The 25093-nt window shown below is 39.3% G+C and overlaps 1 protein-coding gene across 1 annotated transcript in view; it reads left to right on the top strand.

The window, feature by feature from the left end:
* LOC139735004 (MLX-interacting protein-like) overlaps positions 1–25093 on the top strand; it is a 63162-nt gene that overhangs the window by 15302 nt on the left and 22767 nt on the right. The window contains exons 2-4 of the mRNA XM_071645779.1: positions 8542–8663; positions 11918–11988; positions 23940–24050. Of these exons, the coding sequence (XP_071501880.1) occupies positions 8542–8663; positions 11918–11988; positions 23940–24050 (304 nt within the window). The remainder of the gene's footprint in view (positions 1–8541; positions 8664–11917; positions 11989–23939; positions 24051–25093) is intronic.

Genomic DNA, 25093 nt, shown 5'->3' on the forward strand with positions numbered 1-25093 from the left:
CCAATTTTCATCAAATAAACATTGAATTCCTCATAGAATTACATGCTCTTTCATATTTCATAAGAGGTTTCTCATTATCTCGCCAAAAAAAATGTTAGAAACCTGAAATTAGGTCTCAACGAAAACTGTACGACCCCATTAAAATGTGTAGTAATACAACAAAAATTGGAACGTGCATCACTGGTAAGCATACAAGTATGCAGTTCTATCTCATGGGAACCTCATGTCTCCTCCTTTTGTCTCTGATTGCCTCTTCCAGCCCCCAGCAAAAGAGAGAGAAAAGAATAGTTACTGTAAAGTGGATATTTTCGCGCGACTAATTTTTCGTGCTTGGCTTTGTCAGAAGAGTTTCGCATGTTTTTAATTCCGCGGAATCGTGACATCACGCACAGGAACATATGGAAAGCAAAAATATTTGCGTGCTTTTGTTTTCGCGCTAGGTTCTGGTTGCGCGAAATGCGCGAAAATTTCAATGCCGCGAAAATTTCCACTTTTACAGTACTCACTTTTCAAGATGCATTAGAGGAATATCTTGTTCATATTCTAATTGCCATTTGAATTTGAAGGAGTATTTAATAGAGTATGGATATATTTCGGAATGAAAATAAGTGTACTATTATGTCTTTTCTTAGCAAGTTAGAGACATGGCATTGAAATTTTATGAAGAGAAAAATTGTTTTTTTAGAAAAGGTGAGACAAGCAGTACAGTTTGCATCTGCATCAGTTCCGCCCAAGTTTGGCATTTACACATGTGCCCAACATCAGTGTTTTGTTTTTAATGCAAGGTGGAGAATACTCGCAGTGATGTTCCCACCTCTGTGTTGTTTGCTCACATGTTACGTGAAATATTTCAAAATATAGGAACCCCGCCTCATTCCTTCCCCCCCCCCCCCCCCATACTCCTCCATTCCCCACCATTTCCACCTTGCAACATGGTGGAGTCCAAAGTCCCATTGTTAGCAAAGTTGATTTATTACTGATGAATGTAAACTGGAAGAACATCTTTTTGCACGATGATCATGTGAAGCCCATGTGACGCTGTGGCACATTTCGCTGCCTAGAGAGAGTCGAAATCAGGGTCGTGGAAATGAGTGCTTTTATCGTGCTCTATGCCCTTTGCATACAGTGTATCTTTATTTACAAGTACTTTCCCCAAAAATGTGTGAAATTGCTGTCAATTCATTTGATCATGTATTTGGCTTCTTGATAAAGTTGTGATATAAGTATTGGAAGTAGATATTTTAGTGTTTGAAGTACATTGTATGATGTATGATCTTTTAATGCATGGTAGCCAAGAAAACTTGTAAAATAAGAAATTTGATTTGCAATGAAAGAGTCTGCTACATTCAATATCTCAACAACACTTTCTATCTTTTGAATATCTATTCAGAAACTTCCGTAATGTTTTTCCAAGTTAAAACTTTTTGTGGTCATGAAGCATGTTTTTTTTTTTTTTTTTTTTTTTAGTTAGCCTATTATTTGTGTTTTGGTTCTCTCTAAATCTCATTGCTTATTTATGGTTTTCTGTGGGGAGGTATTGATTGGAAATCAATAAAGGCATGTAATATGTTTGAATTGGAATGCTGAGAGTCTGGAAAATCAAAAACAAAAAGGGACTAATATCAGAACATTGAATCTAACATCAGGATGATGTTTGGCAATTTGTATGGCTTTGATGGTGAGGCGTCTCACTGTGCTATTACATCCCAAGAGCATTTACTGTATACGCCATATATTTCGCGATTCTAAATTTTCGCGAATCAGGACTTCCCGACAATTTTGCGAGTGGTTAAATTCGCGATCGTGGAGTCCTGTACTGAACGGAGAAATATATGCGTACGTCACATTCATATCGGCACTAGAGTCAATATTTTTGTGTGTTTTTAATTTCGCGAATGTAGCAGCTGACTTGCGAAATTTGCGAAAATAAAAGCCTCGCGAAATATTTGGCGTATACAGTAAGTTGAATACTGAATTACAAACACAAATGCGATTACGATTCAAATCATAGTTCGTTCACACGAAGCTTCACGGATTCTGTGGTTTTGAATTTCAGAGCAAGGAGGGAAGGTTTGGCTTCTCTTCAAGTTCCCATCAGTCACTCTTGAGCTGTCTTTCTGCTGGAGTGGTTTGAAGGTCATCATAATCTCCGTCCCCAAAACACGCTTAGAGTTCAGTTACATTCACTTGATTGTTTCGTTGCTTAATTCTGGCGAAACGTGTTCTGAAAACGCCTCTGAACTGTCATTTGAAACATGATTCGAAATTCTAATTACTCTCTGTGATTCCAGTTTTCATTTGCACCGCAAGAATTTTGAATTTGAAACACAGTTTTAGCAATTCGTCATTGCAATCGTGTTTCAAATTAAGCACTGTCGGTATGTGTGAATGCAAGGTCTTATTATCTACCGCGTACAGACTGTAGGGTAAATGATTTTGATAATCAGTCAAATCTGAATGTAAGATATCATTGTTTTATGGTTGTTGATATTTTATTCATAATGTCATCCAATGAATAATTAAAGGCTGAAGGAAATTTTTGAAGAAGTACGGTATAATGTCATCAACAAGCTGAATTGGGTTGACAAGGGTACCACTACATCCTGGTATGCATGACACGTCCAACTCTGTCTTAGCCTTTTGTCAAGGCCCTCTCGCTGTGTGATGGCTATAACGGGCATGAGTGACAGTGTGATGGCCTTTTGAGATCTGCTGCACACATTTTATAATTCATGACACATGTACCCTACTGAATAGTCATTTTATGGGTTCAGGTGGACAAATGGAATGGCGCGCTCCCCACATCCTTCGTCTCAGAGTTGTCCGGCCTTCATCAATGACAACCAGTGGAGGTATGTGGCATGCACTCGCCGTATGCACATCGGGCTCGGGCAGGCAAAAAATGCGGATTGGTCGACTTTTGCTCCCGCAGTCAGGGAACAAAAGTCAGTTCAAAGGGCTAACAAAAGGATGCGAAGCAGATCTCAAAAGGCCCTCGTGCAACCCCACTCGGCTACATGTAGGCTCTCTTTACCATACAGCGAGAGGGCCTTGACAAAAGCCAACTCTGCCCAAGAAAATGGTAGGTTTAGTGAAAAAAACACTATATTTAGTATCTAACCCCCCCAAAAAAAACAAAACAAAACCCACAACAACTATATTTAGTAACTTATACAGTGCACTCCCGTTGTAACGAAAATAGTTATAGCGAAATTCCGGTTACAACGAAGTAAAAATTCAGGCCGCAACATTATCCACTTCATGTATTTCTGTTGTTTATTTGTTCAGTTTAAAAAAAAAAAAATTGTTATGTAACGAAAGAAAATGGCCGGTTCCGAGGACTTCGTTATAATGGGAGTCCACCGTACATTGAATTACTTTGTTAGGTTATTATTTTTTAGGAATGTCATGAGTCGGCTGCTATTTGCAAACTTAAAAACACACAAAGATATTTACTCTGATCCTGACATGAATGTGATGTGAATGCATGTACATTTTTCGGTAATTCTTTAACACTTTGTTCTTGTGAACGGGCCTAATGTAAAGCTTACATACTGGCATGTGCGAATGTTGCTTCACAAAATGATGAAACCTTGTATTCAATTTGGAACCATCTACATACTCCCGACTATTTGAATTGTATTTTACATTGAGTGTTATGATTTATTTCATGTGCCTACTAAGTTGGAGCACTTAAATGCTTAAGAGGAATCTTGTTGGAATCATTGGCTTTAAGACCCCCTCTGGAGAAATATGAAATGAGTATAAAGTGTCTCACCACTGTGGGATACAAACTGTTGCTGCCAGTGCTCTCGTATGCCTATGATTGCACATTTGGGCAGGTGGAAGAAATATTTCTTGAAGTGCCTAGTAACGAGAAAAACATGAAAATCAGGATAAGAGTGGCTTTGTCTTCCCTCAAACTCAGACAAGTTTATTTGCACCCTTACTACTAATGAATGAAGTGAGAAATCTTTTATGGGCTTTACTCCACCCACAACCCCCCCCCCCCCCCCAACATCACCCCCTACTCAATTTCTTTATCATCACGATCACAACTGATCAGGTCACGCTGATTTTCCTCCCGCTCACATGGGAGGCACATGCTCGAGGACGCCTGTCAAATGCACGGTGCGTTCACCGAGTGTGGTGTCTGCTCCCCGAAGCCGTGCCTGTGTAGATTGCATAATGCAGAATATCCATACAGAGTGAGACAATGTGGACTAGCCCATGTGTGGACCTGGTTAGTCTGTAAAAACAGACCCAGCATTAGGTGTTGGTGTTAAATACCCGTTTAATCGCACAACATCTCTCCTAAAATGTCTTCATTACTGCACTCATGAGGCTTTTATCCCTTTGAAAGGAGTTAACAGGAATGGCTTGCCCTCTCGCATTGCATTTTCAAGTCATGGCTTATGAGCATTTTGTGATGACATGATCAAGGGTCTGTGATGGTAGACTATCATTGTTGTAGAGTTCTTCACATGCACAGTGAGTGAATGGGAGCAAGGGAGCAAATCAGTATTATGCCTCATTACTTGAGAGAGGATGCCCTCAATGAGTCCAGCCCAGATGTTGTTCTGTTGTTGTCCTGGAGGGGTGTGAGGAAAAGATTTCTGTGTTTGCTGGCCGAAAGACTCCAGGATATGTTAAACAGTCCCACATATAGATGGAGAGAGGGTGGTTCATGGAGACTGTCAAAAAACAGCCAACTGCCACATTTGTACTCTGTATTAAGATCAGAGAATGTTCCCAAGTATTTCTATTCGAACAAGTGGATGTGTATACCCGTAAGAACTCAGTATTTCATGCAAATACAGAGATGAATGGTGGTGGAAATGTCAAATATTGGACTTTCTTGTCCAGTGGCGATTTAAAGCATCTCTTTGAATTCCGTAGTGGGGTTGATAGAGATCGTTGACCTATCCAGGCGCAGTTTTTTCGTCCTGGGACAGAGAGCTCTCATCTCCTCGGAGATGCTTGACATTGGAAATTCTGCGGTTGCTGGCGTACGACGTACTTTAGATGTTTTTCTTGGCAAGACGACTTTGCCTCGCCCTGCTGCAGGTGGAGAATCCCGAACTCATGATTATCATATGATTGATCGTTAAAGCGTGCTCCTATGGTGAAACATGGTGGTGAAAGAATGGGTGCGCTGCGTCACTCGCAAACGAGATGAACAAGCGAGAGGGAAGAAGAAGAATCTGACTTTGTTGGTTCAGGTGGAGAAGGCCAGGTGAGTGACCGCACTACTGATAACTGTCCAGTTGGACTTGTGAACTCCATCCCGTGGACACTGCCCATCGACTGCCGAAGCACCCTTTCTTGTTTTGTTGTTTTGTTTTTGCCGTCTGTATGAGCATATCATACACATATAAAGTATATTATTTGTATATGATATATGATCAATCGTGGATTGAGAGGTTCTCGGGTAAAGGGCTGGTGTTCCTTCATTTGTTTTTAAAATGTGGACGGATTGGATGAAAAGGTGAAATTCATCGGATGACACAAAAGTGCCAAAAGCTACAGAAACTGTTGAAAATTTGGCTGGTTGTATTATTTATTGAGATGACTGCCGTGCATTGTGTTTGTGTTATTGGGGCAGTAAACAATATCTGGAAAGCGAGGCTGTGTATACATACTGTACATGTGTGTGTGTGTGTGTGTGTGTGTGTGTGTGTGTGTGTGTGTTTCTTTATATCCTGCTATATAGTGGTGTTAACAGTCAAAATACAAGGATTTCAAATCGCCTTTTAATTTCATTTTTTTTTTGTCCTTGCCCTTGTCCTTTAATTAGGTTTATTGCCAGTACACATCTTGCATCAATTAGCTTGCAAGGTATTGCACATGTACAATGCAGAGGTCTGAAGATAAATGATGGTGGGGTAGTGTGTGATATGCATGTATTGGGATGAATACTCATTTTAGAGAGGCAGTATACAAAATACTAGTGTCATAAGGATATGCATAGAGAAGTGACAATCCCTTTCTATAATGAAGTCAGCATTTATCTGACAAAGATTACAATAAGAAATACTGCAGTGGATTGCTTTTTGACTTTTTTTCTTGACTAACAGTAGAAAACTCTAGTGGTCGTGTCAGACTTATTTTTTCCAATTGATAGCAACTGAGTATTTAAGATGAAAAGAAGAGTGATATCCATTGTAAGATAAGTGAATTCCTCAAAATTGCTGTCTGTAGTTATGATCATGTGACGCAAATGCCTTGTGCTCCATATTTCCGTCGAAAAAAAAAACAAAAAGAAAAACCCACAAACAAACCCTACATGAAAATCTATTAAGAACTTAGCAATTTATTTCAAATGATTTGACTTCCCTCGTGTTGGACAATGTGTAGAAATTAACCGTTGGAGCTTTTTGTCAAGCAGAAGCCATGGAATGTGGTAATCACTTTTACATTTTGATGGACTATAGATAGGCTTTCTCACTAGTTTTGAGAGGTTTATGACTTTACAATAAAAGACCTTGCTCGTACAAACCTGACTAAAGGGTGTGTTCATGCTCGATTTGCGAAGGCAGAATCAGCGTTTTGAAACGCTGATTCAAAACGCTGATTCAAAACACCGTTCACGGGAGCACTGTTTATGCTCACTTTCTTCGAGCCTTGGAAAGAGCGTTTGCGATTGCTTCGCTGACCTCAGCAGAGGCAGGTCAAATTGGGGCGTGCGCTGCGATCGGTGGCCTGGCCTGGGAGAGCAGCTGGGAAAGACATGCGTATGCACAGTACATGGGAAAACTGCACAGGCCAGGGTAGCTGGCTGGCCAGGCGGCACGCGCTTTTTCACGTGAACTGGAAAGGCGTTTAGATGACGTCACTCTAAACATGTTTAGAAACGCTGTTGTGTTTATGCTTCCCCGTCAAACATGATTAGTCAGAAACGCCGATTGTAAACGCACCTTTTTGTGCATTTTGGATCAGCGTTTTGAGGCGTTTTGAATCAGCGTTTTGAGGCGTTTTGAATCAGCGTTTCTATTGAAGTGAGCATGGACGCAACGGCGTTTTGCTCTAATCACGTTTCAAGACGCTGATTCTGGCCCGAAAAAGGGAAGCATAAACACGGCCTAAGTAACTGTAGTTGTAGTTTCTAGTGCATTGAGAGTTGCATGGATGATTGACAGGTCACTTGGAGGTGGTGATACAGTTGTGATGTGGACTCATGTTATTGATAGTCAACAGTCAATTAGGAGACCCCTTTTAGTACCTGGGGGGTGTTTCATAAAGCTGTTCGTAAAGTTACGAACAACTTACGAGCGACTGGTAATCAGATCTGATGTGCTATACTTATCAGAATTTCCATAGGTACCTAGGCCTAATTCAGCACAAGAACTGATCACCAGTCGCTCTTAAGTTGTTTGTACAAATGTAAGTTTACGGACAGCTTTATGAAACACCACCCTGGAAACACCCCCCTGGACACTCTGTCATTCTATATGTTTAAAAGTGCATTTCAGGTATGTTAGGTACGTTCATGTCGGGGCTAATGGTCTATGATTGCTAATCTTTTATGATGAGAGCTTACTCTCGTATGATGATCATCAGCATGACCCCTCATCTAACAAAAGTCCTTACGTGATGATTAAACCACAGGACTGGAAGGAATACACTGTTTATTTATGTAGTGCTAGCGATAAATGCAAAATGCGATGCTGCCAAGAGTGTACTGCATGCACATGTCCTGTATTTACGTTCTAGAGATTAATCTGTAAGCTGAGGGGAATGTTCTTGCATGCAAGGTGGATGAAGTTTCAGGAAGAGTATGTGTCCGTGGTGATGAAATACATTGCAGTAGCTTCCTGTTGTTCGTGCCTTTTTCAGAGGCAAAAGGAATTGTTTTTCAAGATGACAGTGATATTATTGTGTTGTTGTTTTACTTTTGTACCTCATCAGAAATGAAAGTAATGATTACAGAGATTATAGGTTTGAGGTCTTCCCTATTCAGTAGTTGTAAAAGTTGCAAAACAGTAATATAGGGATACATTGTAAATATCTGTAGTGGTATCTTTGTGGAATGATTTCAGAGTTATTGGTAAAATTTGTTTTAAACAGCTAATGAATTACTCTAGACAGCTAGAACTTGAACATTATGAATCATTAATGCCTAAAAACAAGAAAATCATTTCTTCATCAGATAAAAGAGATCACATCTTGTAAGAAATACCTTGATGTAAAATGTCCTGTTTGGTATGAAAAAATATCATTCTTGCAAAAAACAAAAAACAAACCCAAAACAGCTATGTCGACAATGTAAATTGTGTACTCACAGTACTCTTTCTTATCTAGTATAATGTTAATACATGTACTTTCACTTTCATCCATGATCTTGACATCTTTTGGACCATGATGAAAGACGGTAGTAAAGTATACAATAGTTATTGGAATCATTTTTTAAGAAATGATGCTCTATCTTAAAAGACCATATTTTCTTCAGTAATCTAATCCTTCTAACACTCTAATCCTCTGAATAATGACTTTTATACTCCATGCTCAATCTCTCAATGAATCTTTTCTTCGTTGTTGCAGAAGTGAAGGTCAAGGTATTCAGCTGTTTTCACCCAAGCCCCGCCCTCTTCGGCATCCCAAATGGAGCTGGCAGGAGCGTGTTCGAGTCAACCATGCCGTGTGGCGGAGCTGGCACATGCAGTGTAAGATATGAGTCATTTTCATACACTTTGGTTTTTAGGAATGATTCCCCCCCCCCCCTCCCGGTTATTTAAGGATATATCCAGAAGGAATTGTTTTACCATCATGCTATATCCTGAGATTCATAAAGATCTATGTAATAAAACAATTTGGCATGATAGTCAAATTCTGTTTGACGTCATTAATTTATGCAGATTTGGCCAAGTCCCTCCTATGGAAAGGGAATTAACATACCTGCACACATGGCTTTATTCTGTCAAGCTATTATGTTGGCATTTAATTGATTCCCCCCCCTCCCCCCCCCCCCCCGAACTTTGGCACAATTTAAATGCCAGACGACACCGCCCGGACGTACATGTAGCAGTGCAACAGTCATACACAAAGGCCGATGTGATATAATAGTAGGTGCATTTACATAAGAATTAATGTGGCGTCACAATTTTTTTCACCTTTCTCAGTAGCGAAATACACTGTACCACAGTAATTCTCTTTCGGTGATGGTGAATTCTGTAATGTGATTGGTCAGTCATCCACATGTTACTTCTTCTATTTTGTGAATGAAGTCATTGCTCCCATTTTTTTTGTGTGTGTGTGTTTTGTATTGTTTATGTTCTTTATTCGCGCCCATCTCAGCTACATGCCCTTGAACTGATAAGAGTTACCACTAGCTAGCAGCACTGCAGCAGTTAGTACAATGGAAGAAACACAAGAAAGCATAAGTGATGAGTAGACCAAAGTTTCTGAAATATGAATTAGGGGCCTATGTTTTCATTGAAAATTTACCAGTAATATTACACTGAAGGATTAAGATTGTTGCCCCCTGCTTGTTCACAAAATACGGGAAATATCTCGGATCTGGTGCCATATTCCGTTCAACCTTTGACTGCTTCGAATGTGCCGCCAGACTGTAGATCCCGTATTCCGTGAACAAGCCATGGGGTAACTAATTAAACTGCGGTATTTCAGTTCACAAAATACAAAACATAACAAAACATGTCAGCATTACATTCATGCCATAGGCTTGGTCATATTTGTGTTATCAGCTTGACTACCATCGTATATTGGATTTCTGTCACCGTTACTGTAATACTGTAAAAGGGGAAATTTTCGATTGAGTTATTTTTCATGCTCAGCTAGGTAAGATTGATTCTGCATGTTTTTAATTCCATGGAATCAAAATATATCTAGATTACTAGATGTAAGAAACAAAACAAAAAAAATTGCATGCTTTTTATTTTTGTGCTATTTCTATGTTGTGAGAAATGCATGAAAATTTCCACCTTTACAGTATTTATACCCCCGCCAAACGAAGTTTGAAGGGGGTATATAGGAATCAGCGGACGGTCGGGCGGTCGGGCGGGCGGTCGGGCGGTCGGTCAGGCGGGCGGTCGGTCGGGCGGTCGGTCCGTTGCAAATCTTGCGTCGCGAACTACTTCCTCAGTTTTCAACCGATTCCCATAAAACTTGGCACAGATGTGTGCCTTGGGTTGTAGATGTGCAAGACGTATTTTTTGACAGAACCCAAAAGTACGTTGCCATGGTAACGGCATATTATGGGCAAAAATGGGTACAAATCTTGCGTCGCGAACTCCTCCCACAGTTTTTGATCAATTTTTATGAAATTAGGTACAGATGTTCATCTGAATATGTTAATGTGCAAGACACATATTTCCGTAGTGGCAAAAAGTGCGTTGCCATGGTAACGGCATGTTATTGGTAAAATATATGGCAAAATGCTTCATGGCAAAACTGCTTCATCAGTGTTTTTCCAATTCTCATGGAATTCATATTGAATGTTTGTCTTAGGATATAGGTCAGCATGACACATTTCTTGACAGTGACAAAAAGTATGTCGCCATGGTAACAGCTCACATATTATGAGCCAAAATGATGGAAAATTTTGTGTTGCAAACTACTTCCTCAGTATTTGCCCAATTTCCATGAAACTTGGTACAGATGTGTGCCATTGGTTGTAGATGTGCAAGACGCATTTTTTGACAGTACCCGAAAGTACGTTGCCATGGTAACGGCATATTAATGGCAGAAGATCAAGGAAAGATCTTGCGGATTTAACTACTTCCTCAGTTTTTTGACCAAAGCTTATGAAATGTGGCACACACCTTGATCTTGGTGGGAAGATGTGGAAGACATATTTTTCGGACGTGTCGGAAGCTGCGTTGCCATGGCAACGGCATATAAATGGCAGAAGATCAAGGAAAGATCTTGCGGATTGAACTACTTCCTCTGTATTCGACTGAAGCTCATGAAATGTGGCACACACATTGGTCTTGGTGGGAAGATGTGCAAGACATATTTTTTGGACGTGTCGGAAGCTGCGTTGCCATGGTAACAATAATAATAATAATAATAATAGTGAGACTCTTGTAGAGCGCACATTTCTACCTAAAAAAGATACTCAAGGCGCTATAGAACAGAGTACATATTGTGTCACGTTACAACAGTATCACAGAAAATAATAAGACAATAAACCAACAAACAATATATACGTACACATACATTACATACAGGCTTACAATATTGTCAATTCAAATTAAAAATATACGTCTTGAGATTCTTTTTGAAACTATCAATGGAAGATGCTTCTCTAAGAGATTTTGGTAGGCCATTCCATAGTTTTGGGCCCATATATGAAAAAGCCCGATCCCCCCAATTATGCTTGATTCGAGGTACCTGTAATTTTAGCGAGTTTGATGAACGGAGATTACGTGGTGGTTGGTGAAGATGAAGAGTATTTTGAAGGTAGACAGGGGCAAATTTGCGCAATGTACGGTAAACAAGAAGAAGAATCTTGAAGTTAATACGTTTTTCAACAGGAAGCCAGTGTAGGGACCGAAGTATTGGGGTAGTATGCACAGTTTTCTTCTTGAAAGTAAGTAATCTAGCGGCACAATTCTGAAGACAACGGCATATTAATGGCGGAAGATCAAGGAAAGATCTTGTGGATTGAACTACTTTCTCAGTTTTTGACAAAAGCTTATGAAATGTGGCACACACAATAGTCTTGGTGGGAAGATGTGCAAGACATATTTTTCGGACGTGTCGGAAGCTGCGTTGCCATGGTAACGGCATTTAAATGGCAGAAGATCAAGGAAAGATCATTCCTTGGGTAAGACTGTCGTCACGGGGCGGGGGTATTAATCACCTTAAGTGATATTTCTAATTCAGTATGTTTTAATCTGCACTTTAGTCATGATGAAATTATTTGTGTTTTAATATGCGTCTTTACCCCATTCAGATGTGAAAGGAAAGAGGCCGGTCATCTGCCAGTTTTCTGCGCCTACACCTGATGCAAGGCAGAGGCTACAGGTAAATGTCAATGTGATACAATCCTAATGACTTGGGTTCAAGCCTTGTCGCGAATAAAAGCCAACCCTGTGGGTGGGACTGTGTCATCCATCTCAATATGTAGGGCCAGCATTAATGTGAAGTTGAACACGTCTAAGTATGTATTCATGTATGTATGCATACATATGTGTAGCATATAAACGTAGACATGAGCTGACCTTAGGGTAAGCAGAGTTCTTGGAAAGCTCTTCATCAGCATCCTGGGAGAAGTGGGTGTTGTTGAGAGTGCTGCGGTGTACCGTTGAGGATATCCAGGCTGAAGACTGCTTCTTATTTAGGCCGAGCCCTCCCAGCCAGCCTCACACCCAGCCTTTAGAAGGATGGATACAAGCTGTGGGGCGAGCTTTTAGGTGTCTACCAGCTTTCTTGTAGCGTCTATATACTCATTGGTTTTGTTTACACCACTCCAGGATCTTGCCGCAGGTCGACCTCTTGAAGACAATTTTGAGACTGAGCGTACAGTGGAATAACTTATGTATGCACCCTTTTATACTGTCTTCTTAGGATTCAATATAGTACAGTATTCAAGGAAAACATGTACTGTAAAACTAGGAATTTTCGCGTGCATTTTAATTTTGCGAATTTCGCGAGCGCCAAAATTCGCGAAATTAAAATGCACGCGAAAGCTTTTGTCTACACTACATGCATTGAATGCCAGTAGCAATTCGCGAAAATTTTATGCCACGAAAAAGGCTGTCGACTCCAATTCGCGAAAATTTCATGCCGCGAATATATCATGTTTTACAGTAGTCTTTGTGTGACCCAGGGACTGCTTACACCTTTGTATAGATCCTGACCATCACCCCAATTTGGTTAATTACAACAATAATAACAGAGACAAAAATAAGAACAAGGAAAAAAAAATCAACAATAGTTTTTACGCTAAAAGTTTAGTCAGAACTCAGAACATGTACGTACTAGTGTGTAGACATGTCGGAATCATGTGCAACTTCCCTAGCTGCATTTTTATGCTACCTGATGCAAGAACAACTGGGCATTACCATGTACACATACAACTGGAACTCAGTGGCCACACGAGGGCCACATTTCTCTTTCTTTTTCTTTTCTTTTTTTGTGTGTGCAAAGTTTCCATGTATGACTACACAGGCACTAGAGCTAACTTTAAAAGTTTATAGGGAAATTTTTTGTTTGTATTGAAATTCCCCTTTCCCTGTTGTCTTGCATGCCTCATACGCTCAGTGCACATGCAGATTTCATATCAGTTTTAACTGCCAAGGAATATCCATTCTGTATAGGAATGTTTACAGGAGGGAAGGGAGGGGGTGGATGGGGACAACATGAAAGGGAGGGTCTTCAGAGCCTTTACATGTTGACGATATATACCGTATATTTTGCCAAGTTTTTACTTTCGTGAATTTCACAAGCTATTTGCAAATTTAACAACACGCAAAAATATTAACTCTGATCCCAACATGAGTATGATGTGCATGCAAACAATTCTGTAAACCTGAATGTTCACTGGTTCTGCCCTTGCCCCTTCATTGTGTTTTTTTAAAACAAGATCAACAGCATTGATAAGAAGGGTACATTTATACTATTTAATTCACTATCAAAAGTGGCCTTTACTCAAGGGCCATTGACTATTTGGCATGATACTGTGTGCCTTGCAAACAGAGAATAATGGACCTTCTTTCTTCGTATTGTTGACATGGCATCTTAGCACCGGAGAGTAGAGAAAAGATATGTCCTTACAGTATAAAAACCACAATAATAGCAACTTCCATGATGAGTGGAATCTAGCTTTTTTATTGTGGTTTATTACCCATTGTTGCCCCCACGTGCGTCACAATGTGCATTTATATGGCTTTTCATATGGGAACATTGGTCGTTGTCTGTTGTGTGCAATATTATATTCATAGTTATGGCGCACAGATTCGAAGCCAAGACCAGATATGTAGCAGATGAGATGGATTTGTATGGATGATGAAATAGATTGGTAGGTAGATGAACACAATGAATGATTGATAGAATTATTGCGCCTGTTGAATCTTTTGAGATCTCCCCAAAGATATTGTTGATCAGTCTCGCTTTTAGATCTGAGGCTTATTCCCCCTGTCTGGAATATCTCTCTCTTTAGTTTTGAGGTGTGTACATAGAATTCCTCATCGTGCCTTGAGTATTGTCATGTTTACAGCTGTCACATCATACATTCTCGCTAATGTTGTTGTTTAGAATAGATAATTACATAAATAGGAAGTGAGATCAAATTTCACTACATAAAGAAAGAAAGGAGATTGGCTGTTGCTATGATTGATTCTATTGTTTAAAGAAAATTGCTCTTGTTACCGGGTGCTCATGAATTATTTGTTTCAGATGTGATTTTATGCGGATTCCTGGTTCGTATGCTGTTTGAGACAGTCGACATTTATGTAGTTTGCAATAAAACTCACCGACCCCGGAAAGTCGGGACAACTTTTCATCTCGAGTGCAAGTTGCAGTTTCCACAGCGACTTTTGGAGCAGGTGAATTGCGAGGCTATTTTCGGTTTCAGACCAGCCTCTATTGCTTCTATTTTTCCCCCAGCACTCGCTAATCACAGCAAACGAACAGAGATGAATCAACCTCGAATGTGGCCTTCTTGGCAAATAGCCAGTCTGCACAGAATAAACCAATGCAATGACACATACTATTAATATAATGCACAAAAAAGAGAAGTCAGCGGCATAAAGGCATTCCTCTTGTCTCTGCTTTTAAAGCGACTATTTGCCATTGGGAGTCCGGTGAATTAAAAAAAAAAAAAGATGTTAGAATTGTTTAATGTATAGTTCAGGTGTATCACAAAACTTGCTACTCACAAAAATCTCGCAATAATAGACCGTCAAGATAAAAAAAAAGATATGCAAAATTCATCTGACTTGCCCGAGTGCAAAGAATTATAGTGCTTGTGCAAAAAATTCAACTTTTACAGTGTAGAGTTAAACAAGAGAACAGGTTGGTTTCAGTACCTGCAACTTTCTTGGTTAAATAGGGGTCTTTGATCTATTCTGCAAGACATTTTCTTTAGGTCTTTTTTAGGATCCACATTTTACATGATGTCAATTTCTAATTTCTGGACTTGCTCTAAAATTCTGTCCGATCCTGCTGTGAATGTTCTTTGATTTGCAAGTCTTACAAAAATATGGTTTGACTACAAAGAACAAAACAAGTCTCCATGAATAAAAACATTCTCTGAGTTCCTTCTCAACCCTCCCCTATCGGAGACCCCCAGCAAAATGTCATCTGATTGACGTCTGGAAAGCAGTGTCATATGTCTTCACCCGCTGTCAAAGTGCCTTCGCATGAAGACACATCATAAACACATGCAGTGAATACAGCCTCGTGATCCATCTTGCATTGTGTAACTGTAAATTATGTACCCCTTACTTCCCTTCTGCATATTGATACTTAATAGCTTTGACAATTGACAACGGTAAAGTCTTTTTGTTTAAATTTTGAATTGATGAGTTTCATTTGTGACACTTTCAGAAGATGCATCGGTGCTCACATACAGAGTACTCTGAAAATTTCAGCACATTTCTTCTTTGATATGATAATTTGCTATAAGCTATAAAAGTACACATTTTTGTATACACCATAAGATTCTTGGGCATCAGGTTGAACTTAGGAATGTGTACACATCCTCTGCAAAATTCAATTCTTGAGCTAAAATTTGATTCTCCCATATCAGTGCTTCGTGAATGCCCTTTAATCTGATAGCTTGATCACTGATAAGGAATACAAACTTCACAGCTGAGATTTTACAGCCATGAAGCCAGTAAGATGTTTGGCTGTGTGATGCTGAGATGCTGTATGAGTAAACTTCTTGGAAATGATATCATCTTCCTATTTTGCACCCTCAAAAATAACAACAAACAATGACAAAAGAAGAAAAGAAGAAAGATATTACATCACATTTGTGAATGTGAACATTCGATATGCCTCTGTTTCGCTGGTATCCCTGGCATAATGGTTATGGTAGATTGTGATGGATGTATGGACGAGTGTTTGGGATCAGCGAGAGCACACGGCCTCCAGGATCAGTTACAGCTGTTGGGAGGTGTACGAGTATCAAGTGTCAAATACGGTAGCTAGCGGTGAAATTCCAGCGTAGGGCCTGATGGCTGTGTAAGTGGTTCTTAACCTGCCATGGCCGATGATATGACTGGATATAATGTGTACTTGTTAATGTCTGATATAAAGGCAAAAACAACATTAAAACCACACAAAACAAAAAAGGCCTCATTAGGATATATACTATGCTCCTGTGAACATTTTTAAGGTGGGGTTAAACGGATAATGATAATAATCTGGAAGCGGTTCTTAGCCTGAAGTAGTGTTGAAGGTTGACTGTTTTTTGTTCTTGTGTGCCTGATACAAAAGCAAAACAAACAAACAAAAACAAAGCAAAACTTCCCCAGCCTAAGCAGAATATTGTGCATTATCAAAAATAAGCGTGATCAATCAACTCTGGTGATATTTTGTAATTTGTAAGTGGCTCTGACTTCGCATTGAAAGCTAGCTGTTTTGTTATGCCTGTGTGTGTCTACTTTAAAGCAAAAAAAAAAGACAACAACAACAATAACCAAAACAAACAAAACAAGACAATCTGTCAAATAGAATTACCCAGAATGAACACTCAGCATTCTGCTTAGATTTTACTCCAGTTATTAGATTCAAGGTGGATCATGCAGTTGCGTGCCACCTTTATAGATTTCATTTCCCGATTGCCAAGGTCCCTGTGAAAAGGATTCGATTCAGGCGTTGTTGATTTCAGCACGGTCTTTTGATGGACGACACTTTATCGGCATTGATGAAAGATGGCTTGCTCATGACTGACTGAAATTCCAACACTATCTCTGGTATGGAATATGATAAGCAGAAGAAGAAGAAGAAGAAGAAGAAGAAGAAGAAAGGAAAGAAGAGAAAAAGAAGAAAGTGAAGGAAATGCAAAGAAAAAGAAGAAGAATGAAGAGAAGGAGGGGTGGATAAAAAATGTTGATCGCAACGATAATACCAATAGTGGCATGCGCATTCAAGCATAGGGATGCTGTGTAAGGGTTAATGTTCGTCTTCCCCCTTCTGTGTCTCTGGTACCTGTGCCAGAGTGATTACACTTACAGCCAAATTTAGAACGCTGCTCCCGATTTGCTTCCTACATGTACTCTGATGAGGAGCAGAGCCCTCGAGGTCAAACGTACCTTGTGAAAAAAAAAGAGCAAAAAAAGACAAAAACAAAAACAACATATCTCTAGCCCATGAAGCGTGATCCAAAGAGCCGAATGATTAGTCAGGGCCTCGTCGATTGATATGTCCGCGGAGTGGTGCGTGCTGGATTTGCTACCGTGTGATAATGTCACGGCTTCAGCTGATTGGAATGAGGTCAACAACTCATCTCTAGGTGCATTCACATTTATGGTGACATATCGTAGTATTTCGCATGTTCATTCATCAACACGAGTGCAAATACGCCCATGGAATACTGTATAATCTGTAAATTTCGTGACTGTACGTGGAAATAAACAGCACATACAGTACACTATGTAATACATTGCAAAATACCTTGGCATGGAGGATGGCAGTTCATACTTCGCCCGAAATTCGTGTACAAGATTTTGAGTGTGAATCGCATGACGTAATGGCGCCGATCATACAGCGGTGTGTTCCTCACTTACCCCGACACACTTCCTGTCTTTACCCCCGCACTATTTTTGGGCGCATGATGTGAAGGTGTATCGCACAAACACTCCAAGGAGAGGAGTAAAATTTAGTCAGAAATACAATGGTACTTGCACTTTGCAAGTGAGAACACGACCAAGTGAACTACCCCGATGTCTATTACCATGTTAGTTTGCTGATGAGAATGATAATACCAACAAATTACCGTGTAATTCAAATGTGAATGTGCCCTCAGCTGAAATTTTATTTTCAACCTTGGCTTGTGGAAGATTCAGGAAGCAGGGTCCATGTAAAATCACACTTACCAGCCAGAAAGTGTACATTCAGTGTACCTGCAAAATGCAAGTGAAACAAAAAAGGAAAAGCGCAAAGGCTATATTATTTATAGGTCATTAAGGTACAATTTGTTCTGAACACTTGTATTATGCTTCTCATACTTGGTTAATACTTTTGAAAATCTTACAGTAGTGCATGACTTCTCCCATTGATTACCAGCAGTTGAGACATGGTATGTGGTTATAACTTGCATGATTATTATTCAGACTGTCCCTCAGTAATTTTAGTTGTTTACAGTGTCTTACTGACAAAATGATGGGGTCCTAGCTGCAGTGTACATATTGTACATGACTGAGTGTCCATACATTTTTACACTATTCTTGACCAGTATGTTTGGTCTTGCCGAACTTGCAGGCATTTGCCAAGTTTTGAGCAGAATTAGTCATCAATGATAGAGAGATATCAAAGTTGGAAAAATTATGAATATTTCGCTAATTACACTGTATGATTTGCACGTGCACACAGTTCATGTATGAGAGGAAACACTGTCGTTACTTACTTTCTTGCGCTAAAGTAGGGCAAATGTCTCAATGGCATGGTAGACCCATCTCATGGAACGGGGAAAGTCTCTTGTTTAGACATTGCTTAGAAAGATTAGACCAGTCTGAGGTCAATATCAGCGTTTAGGTTCTCTGTTGGCCTGATCAAACACCTGATCGTTATCTAGTATGAAAAAATATCAAAGTGGGTCACAACTCGCAGCTCTTGAGCTGTGAATGAGTGGCCATGCAAGCATTATCATGACTGCCGCAATACAGGCCCAGAAGCACTTTACAAAGACTGTAAATTATCATTTTTTGTTTTTTTCACTGGGTGAACTGAATATTAATGCTTCTCAAATGATAAACAAAACAAGAAAAGCAAAGAGTTTACTGCAAGTTTGTTTATGCCATTGCTATTAAAAAAAAAGCAAAGAGTTCACAAAAAGTTTGTTCGTATTGCTTGAACAGTCCCCTCTTTTTATTCATACGAAGAAGTGTGATGGCTGCTCCAGTCCATAAAGAATTTGGCCTACACACATTTGTACTGTTTTGGTTCATAGGGTATTCACTGTATTGTGATATACAGTGGACTCCCATTATAACAAGTCCTTGGGACCGGCAGTTTTCTTTCGTTATATCGAAATGTCATTATAACCGAACAAATAAACAATGAAAATACATACATGTAGAGTGGTGTGGATAATGTTGCGGCCTGAATTTTTACTTCGTTGTAACCAGAATTTTGTTATAGCCATGTTCATTATATTAATGGGAGGGCACTGTAGTACTATGATATGGAACTGTGCTGCATGGATCTAGTGGCATCATTATGTAAACAGGGAGCTGGGATGAGGTAGTTCCCACCTCCCTGGTATAAGTTTCATCACCAGAACAGTTTTAATGGCATTTAATCTGTGCTCATTACTTTGAAAAAAAAAAGATAACCTTTATCATGATTGGAAAGTAAAGCCAAATGGCGTAGTAAACTTTTAGAAAGTTGTGGTATTAAAAGAAAATGTAATGGGATTATTTCATGATAGACTTATTCAGTCTCCTATCAAAGATGTCAAATCAAGCGTTACTCTTCAAAGTGTAGCTAAAAAGGCTCTAGCGATTGCACAGTGCCCGATCTGTGGACCGAAATGAACTCGAAGGGATTCCACGCCGTCTTCTGTGAGTATTCTGTGAGCGTCGAAGGGGGTTTACATTGAAATCCCAAGATCCTCCCTGCTGGTGACGGAGAGAGGAAACGTGTTCACTAGTCGAGAGGAAATAGATCACATTTCTGTGCTGGTGGGCGCCGCTTGGTCCAGCCTTTCCGTGCAGGGCCTGGATTGTAACCAGCTTTTAATAGCCAGCTCACCAGCTACGGGTATCTGCTTGTGCCCGAGTTTGTCTTTGGCGGTCAGTCGTCAAGAGGTAGTGGATAGTGGATGGATCATGCCTGATTTCTCTCTGGCCTTACTGTGTGTGCGGTTGCAGGATTCCGTGCGGTCTGTGTCGATGCAGGTGACTAGGGGATGTATTTTAGTCTTTGAGGAGAAATTTTCAAACCTTTGTCAAAGGAATGGTGCAGTTTTTGGTTGAGATGGGGCTTCAGGTTTCCAACGTCTTGTGATGATAATTCTTTGGTAGAATTAGAAACCGATCATGAAATATGAGAGATCATGTAATTCTTAGAGGAATTCAAAGTTTATTTGATTAAAATTGGTTTTAAATGACTGAGATATCCAAAACAAAGTGATCCTAATAAAAGATTGGACCCATCTTTTATTAGGATTGCTTTGTTTTACTTTGTTTTCGGATTTCTCAGCCATTCCAAAACCAATTTTCATCTAATAAACTATGACTTCCTCTTAGAATGGTATGCTCTGCATTATTCCATAATTGGTTGTGTGGTATCTCGCAAAAAGTTGAAAGCCCAATCCTTATCTCAACCATTACTATACCAACGCTTTAAACAGCCATACTGTACTATAAATTTCTTTATCTGGGTTTTCGTACAACTGTACTCCTCAGGTAAGACTTCGCCATTATCCTTGCTTAGAATTACAAGACATTTGATTCCCACACTTGCCACATGCAATTCCTCCTTGACATCTTGAATGTCAACTTGACTTTCCATTGTTCCAGTGATGTGTTTACAGGTCTCGGAGGGAGTCGTTTTATTCAGTGGGCTTTGAAATATGACTCAATCAGACCTCCTGGAACCATTCTGAATTTGAAGGACAGAATATGCATTTTGACCATTCCCAGCTCTTGTTTTAATAGAAGTGTGCTATTTTTCTCGATGATTATATCCGTTCCTACTGGAATTACTTTTTCAGATTTCCTACTTTTGAGCCAAATCATCCAGGTAGTTTTCAGTCAGAAAGGTTGATAGTTCTGCTCAATTGATAAAGACTTCAAGATCATTTTTCAGTAAGGCTGTGCTGTGTTTTGACATGTTCTTATTTGCCAAGATTTATATTTACGAGTAAGTTGATACAACAAGTTGGTTAACAATACTGGAAAGGATGACATTTTTATGCCAAATGTTTCTTGTTCTCAAGTGTTTTCATTCTTTATAAACAGGATTCAGACGTATTGTTCAAGGACATTGTACTTGTTTGCCATAATACAATGCTTCCAAACTTTTTGCATTGCTGCTGTGCAAATTGATTGCATAATAAACTTGTTGACTTACAGAATTTTCATTATATTTACGTAATCTTTCACAAATAGGTTTGAATCTATCTGTACATTTCATTATAGGCTGTGTGAAATGCAATGCAAATGCAGGGGTATACAAACTATGTCCAAGCATAAAATCACCAAATATCACTTTATTAAAGTGATACTTGGTGATTTCATTCATTACTTAAAGGAATTTTGGTCTGTATATTTGATGACATGAGAGATTGTTCAATGTTTATTGCTCATGCTGTAGCAGCAATGCAGACCCCTCTCTATCATAATCTTTCAATCACGTAGGAAGCTGGTGCTTAGTATGCAGAGCAAAATAAATATCTGTTTGATTGGACTGTTACATGTACCTTTGGAACAATATTTGTGATGTTTATATAACTCTTACACAGTGCACTTTGTCACCTACTCAAAGAGGTGAATGCTCTCTTATTTTCATAACATAGATGAGAACGTGATTGTTTTGTAGTTTTCTTGAGTGCACGCTCGGATTCTGTATCATGTATGTACACATGTACATGTACTTTTGAGAAAGCAAATGTGGTATCAATGTTAGCGCAACGAAGTTGGTCATGATGGACCCCATTGGTGTTCATTAGCTTTGAAATGCTGCCTAGCAGTACAACCATTTCACTTGGAACAGTTGTTTGGGATTCCTACAAGATGCTGGTTTATTTTGTTTGACAGAAAGAAAAAGAAAAAAAAACACACTTAACAAACCCATATCTGCACAAAGAAAACAAGCAGAACTATATTTGAATTGCTTCACCTGATATGCATACGTCAATCAAGAATTTTATAGTGGTGCAAACACACGTGAATTTATTTTGGATTCCTGACAGTGTCAACATTTCTGGTTCCCTTTGCCATAGTTTTGAAGCGTAGGGGATGATAAACTATGTAGACTTTGGACAATAGCCCGGCCCTCATGTTTCTGTTACAGACTTTGTGTAGCCAAGGAAATTTTATGCAGGTTTGCCTGAATGCATACAATGAACAGAGGCAGTGTCGAAGTAAAGATATAAGATGATGAAAGAAACGTAACAAAGCCCAACCTCAAATTATTCAGTGATATAAACAACAATCAATAGGGCTTACATAATCTTTGTAATGCCTGTAAAGCAGTGCTTGTATAACATTCTTTGTTGGTTGTGTGTGTGGAGTACAATAGTTATGTTCAGACGGTGATCTTTAACCTCGAGAGCGAGCTCTATGGGGCGCCAAGTGTTGCATGGTCGATTTTTTATTTACGAAATCAGTTATTTTGTTCATGAAATCAGTCATTTTGTCAACAAAATGATCATTTCATCAATGAAATGACTGATTTTGTTGACAAAATGACTTATTTTGTAATGAAATGGATCATTTCATCCACGAAATGACTGATTTTGTATTTACATAATGGCCATTTTGTCGGCAAAATGATCGTGCGACACTTGGCGCCCTACAGAGCTTATCCTTGCGGTTAAGGATCACGTCTGAAACATATGAATGTAGAGCTGCTGGATCACCCTCATTCAACTAGAGACTTCCTGAAAACTTCAGCATCTCTTTGTGACTATCAAAGAAAGTATCGAAATCTCCCTGATTCAGGAATTATTTTTGCACATTGATATGCATGTCTTAACATGGAAGTTAGGGATACTCTTGGTTGCTCTTACGTACAATTTCATAGATGAATATTTCTGTAAACCTTTAAATATTTCCCCTGATATGTATTTTTGCATGTTCCTATTTTGAGCAGATTTAGCAGAGCATGAAATTTGCAAAAACTTTTGTGCCATGAAATTGTTCATATTTACAGTACTTCTAGAATAAAATTTCAATCTCTCTGAGAGGGCTTTCTTCTGTGGGAAGTGGTTCACTAAACTGAATATTGCAACTTCTCCCGTCCTTGCATAGTCAGGAAAATAAAAAGCATTACCTGGGTCGTTTTATGTCTTATTGCAAACCTGAGAAAATACCTGGGGTCATCTGGAGTTCACAGATTGCCAATAGGCAGTGATCTGAACTACAGGCAGTTACCGGTATTAAGAATTTTACAATGTATAAGTATGGACTGTGTCTTGTGGATGTTTGGCAGGTCTGTTTCAATACAACACTGAGCACGGCTACCAGTTTCTTTTGCCCTCATGTTTCTGTAATATTAAACTCCCTGAGCTTACGGCAACTGGCTTCGGAAGTTTGACACACATCATTCCGTTACCATTTTCTAAGATGTTTGATCCCCCATACCCCCTCCCAGTTGTTGCATTTTTATTACTCTGTACCATGGGTATATTGAGACTGCTACCATTTAAAGATAACGCTGACATTATCAAATCCTTTATTATGGAGTTATGAATGAAGTAACTTTAGTTGAATGTATGCTGCTATGATTGTGGAAGCATGCATGTGTATATGACAATGTGTTAAAGTAGTGACCACTTGAAATATGGTGGACCCTTTCGTTTTGAAGACAATTTTTGCAATCTTTAGGAGCAGGAATGATGATGGGTGAACCAATCTGATGGTAGTTGTAGCTGAAATTTGATTTGTCTTATATTGACAACGCATCTCAGGACAGTATGTAATATAAGAGTGGGAAGATTATCAGAAAGGTTTGGGGGATGGGGCTCGCTATTGAGCGCTCTAACCTTTGAGCACCAGTAGTCCATTGGTGAACACGAGATGACATACTCCTCCTCATCCTCTTCTCATACTTTCCCCCCTTCCTTGTCTCTCAACATCCAGGCGGACGTCATCCAGGGAAGGCCTATCAACAAACAGTGGAATCCCACGCAGATCAGCTCTGCCATCCGGGACTACCACAAATGGCGAGTCTTCAGCCGGGACATTTTTATGGTGAGGCAAAGAGTTCCTAACACAGCCACCCCTTCCCCCTTTTCCCCCCATCCCCCCTCAACCCCCCCCCCCCCCCCAAAAAAAAAAGGACCATCAAAATAGCATGTTGAAAGAGAAGGGAAAATGGGAGGACCCACACTGAAATGACACTCAGCCACAACATTAATAGGTTCAAACTTTTCAATTTTTTTATAAACATTTTGAATATTGTTTTACTTTTAGTGAATTGGTGATTTCCAGACAAATAGGATATCGGGAATTAATGTCATAAATTATTGTGGTTTGAAGAATGTCTATCTTGATATGGGAAGAAATATATGAAAGGGTATATTGGTATCAATATAACAGTACATGTAACTATCACACAGAATGAAATATGCGTGTGTAGTGAAATCATGAGAATAGGGCATGAGAAAATAATGTATCAATTGTCTCTGTGTTATAGAGAGAAAGATATGGATATATATATATAGATAGATAGATAGATAGATAGATAGATAGATAGATAGATAGATAGATACAATATAGATAGATCCATACATACATACAGAGATAGATAAAAAGTAGATAAGCTTTTATAGAGAGATACATAGATAGATACAATGTAGATAGATAGCTAGATAGATAGATAAAGACAGAAGAGAGAGATGGAGGGGGAGATGATTGGTTTTAAAGTGTTCTGTAGTGGTGTAGGTTAACTCCATCATGTCAAGTTTGTTGACATACAGAATTTTTCTGGTTCATGATCCGACTCTCGCTCATGGATGCAGATAGTAGAAATCTTCATGGTGTACACTGTAAGGAATGATTGGTATGAATACATAGCACTTCGCATGTGCATTGAGTGATGTGTTTATGATGCGGTCAGATAAAGCAGGGGGGGGGGGGCAAGCTGTGAAGAGGAATGCAAGTTTAACCCTTTGTATGCTATGGTTGTAAACCCCCTGTGTGCCACATGATTCTGAGACCACAATGCTTGTGTACCTTTTCAAAAACATTCTGGTTTTCACAGCCATGTAATTTTTTTTTCTTGAAGAATTTAT

This window comes from Diadema antillarum, unplaced genomic scaffold, assembly GCF_040938485.1.
Source record: "Diadema antillarum isolate AM-2024a unplaced genomic scaffold, OU_Dant_1.0 seq00000561_RagTag, whole genome shotgun sequence".
In the NCBI taxonomy this organism is placed as follows: Eukaryota; Metazoa; Echinodermata; class Echinoidea; order Diadematoida; family Diadematidae; genus Diadema; species Diadema antillarum.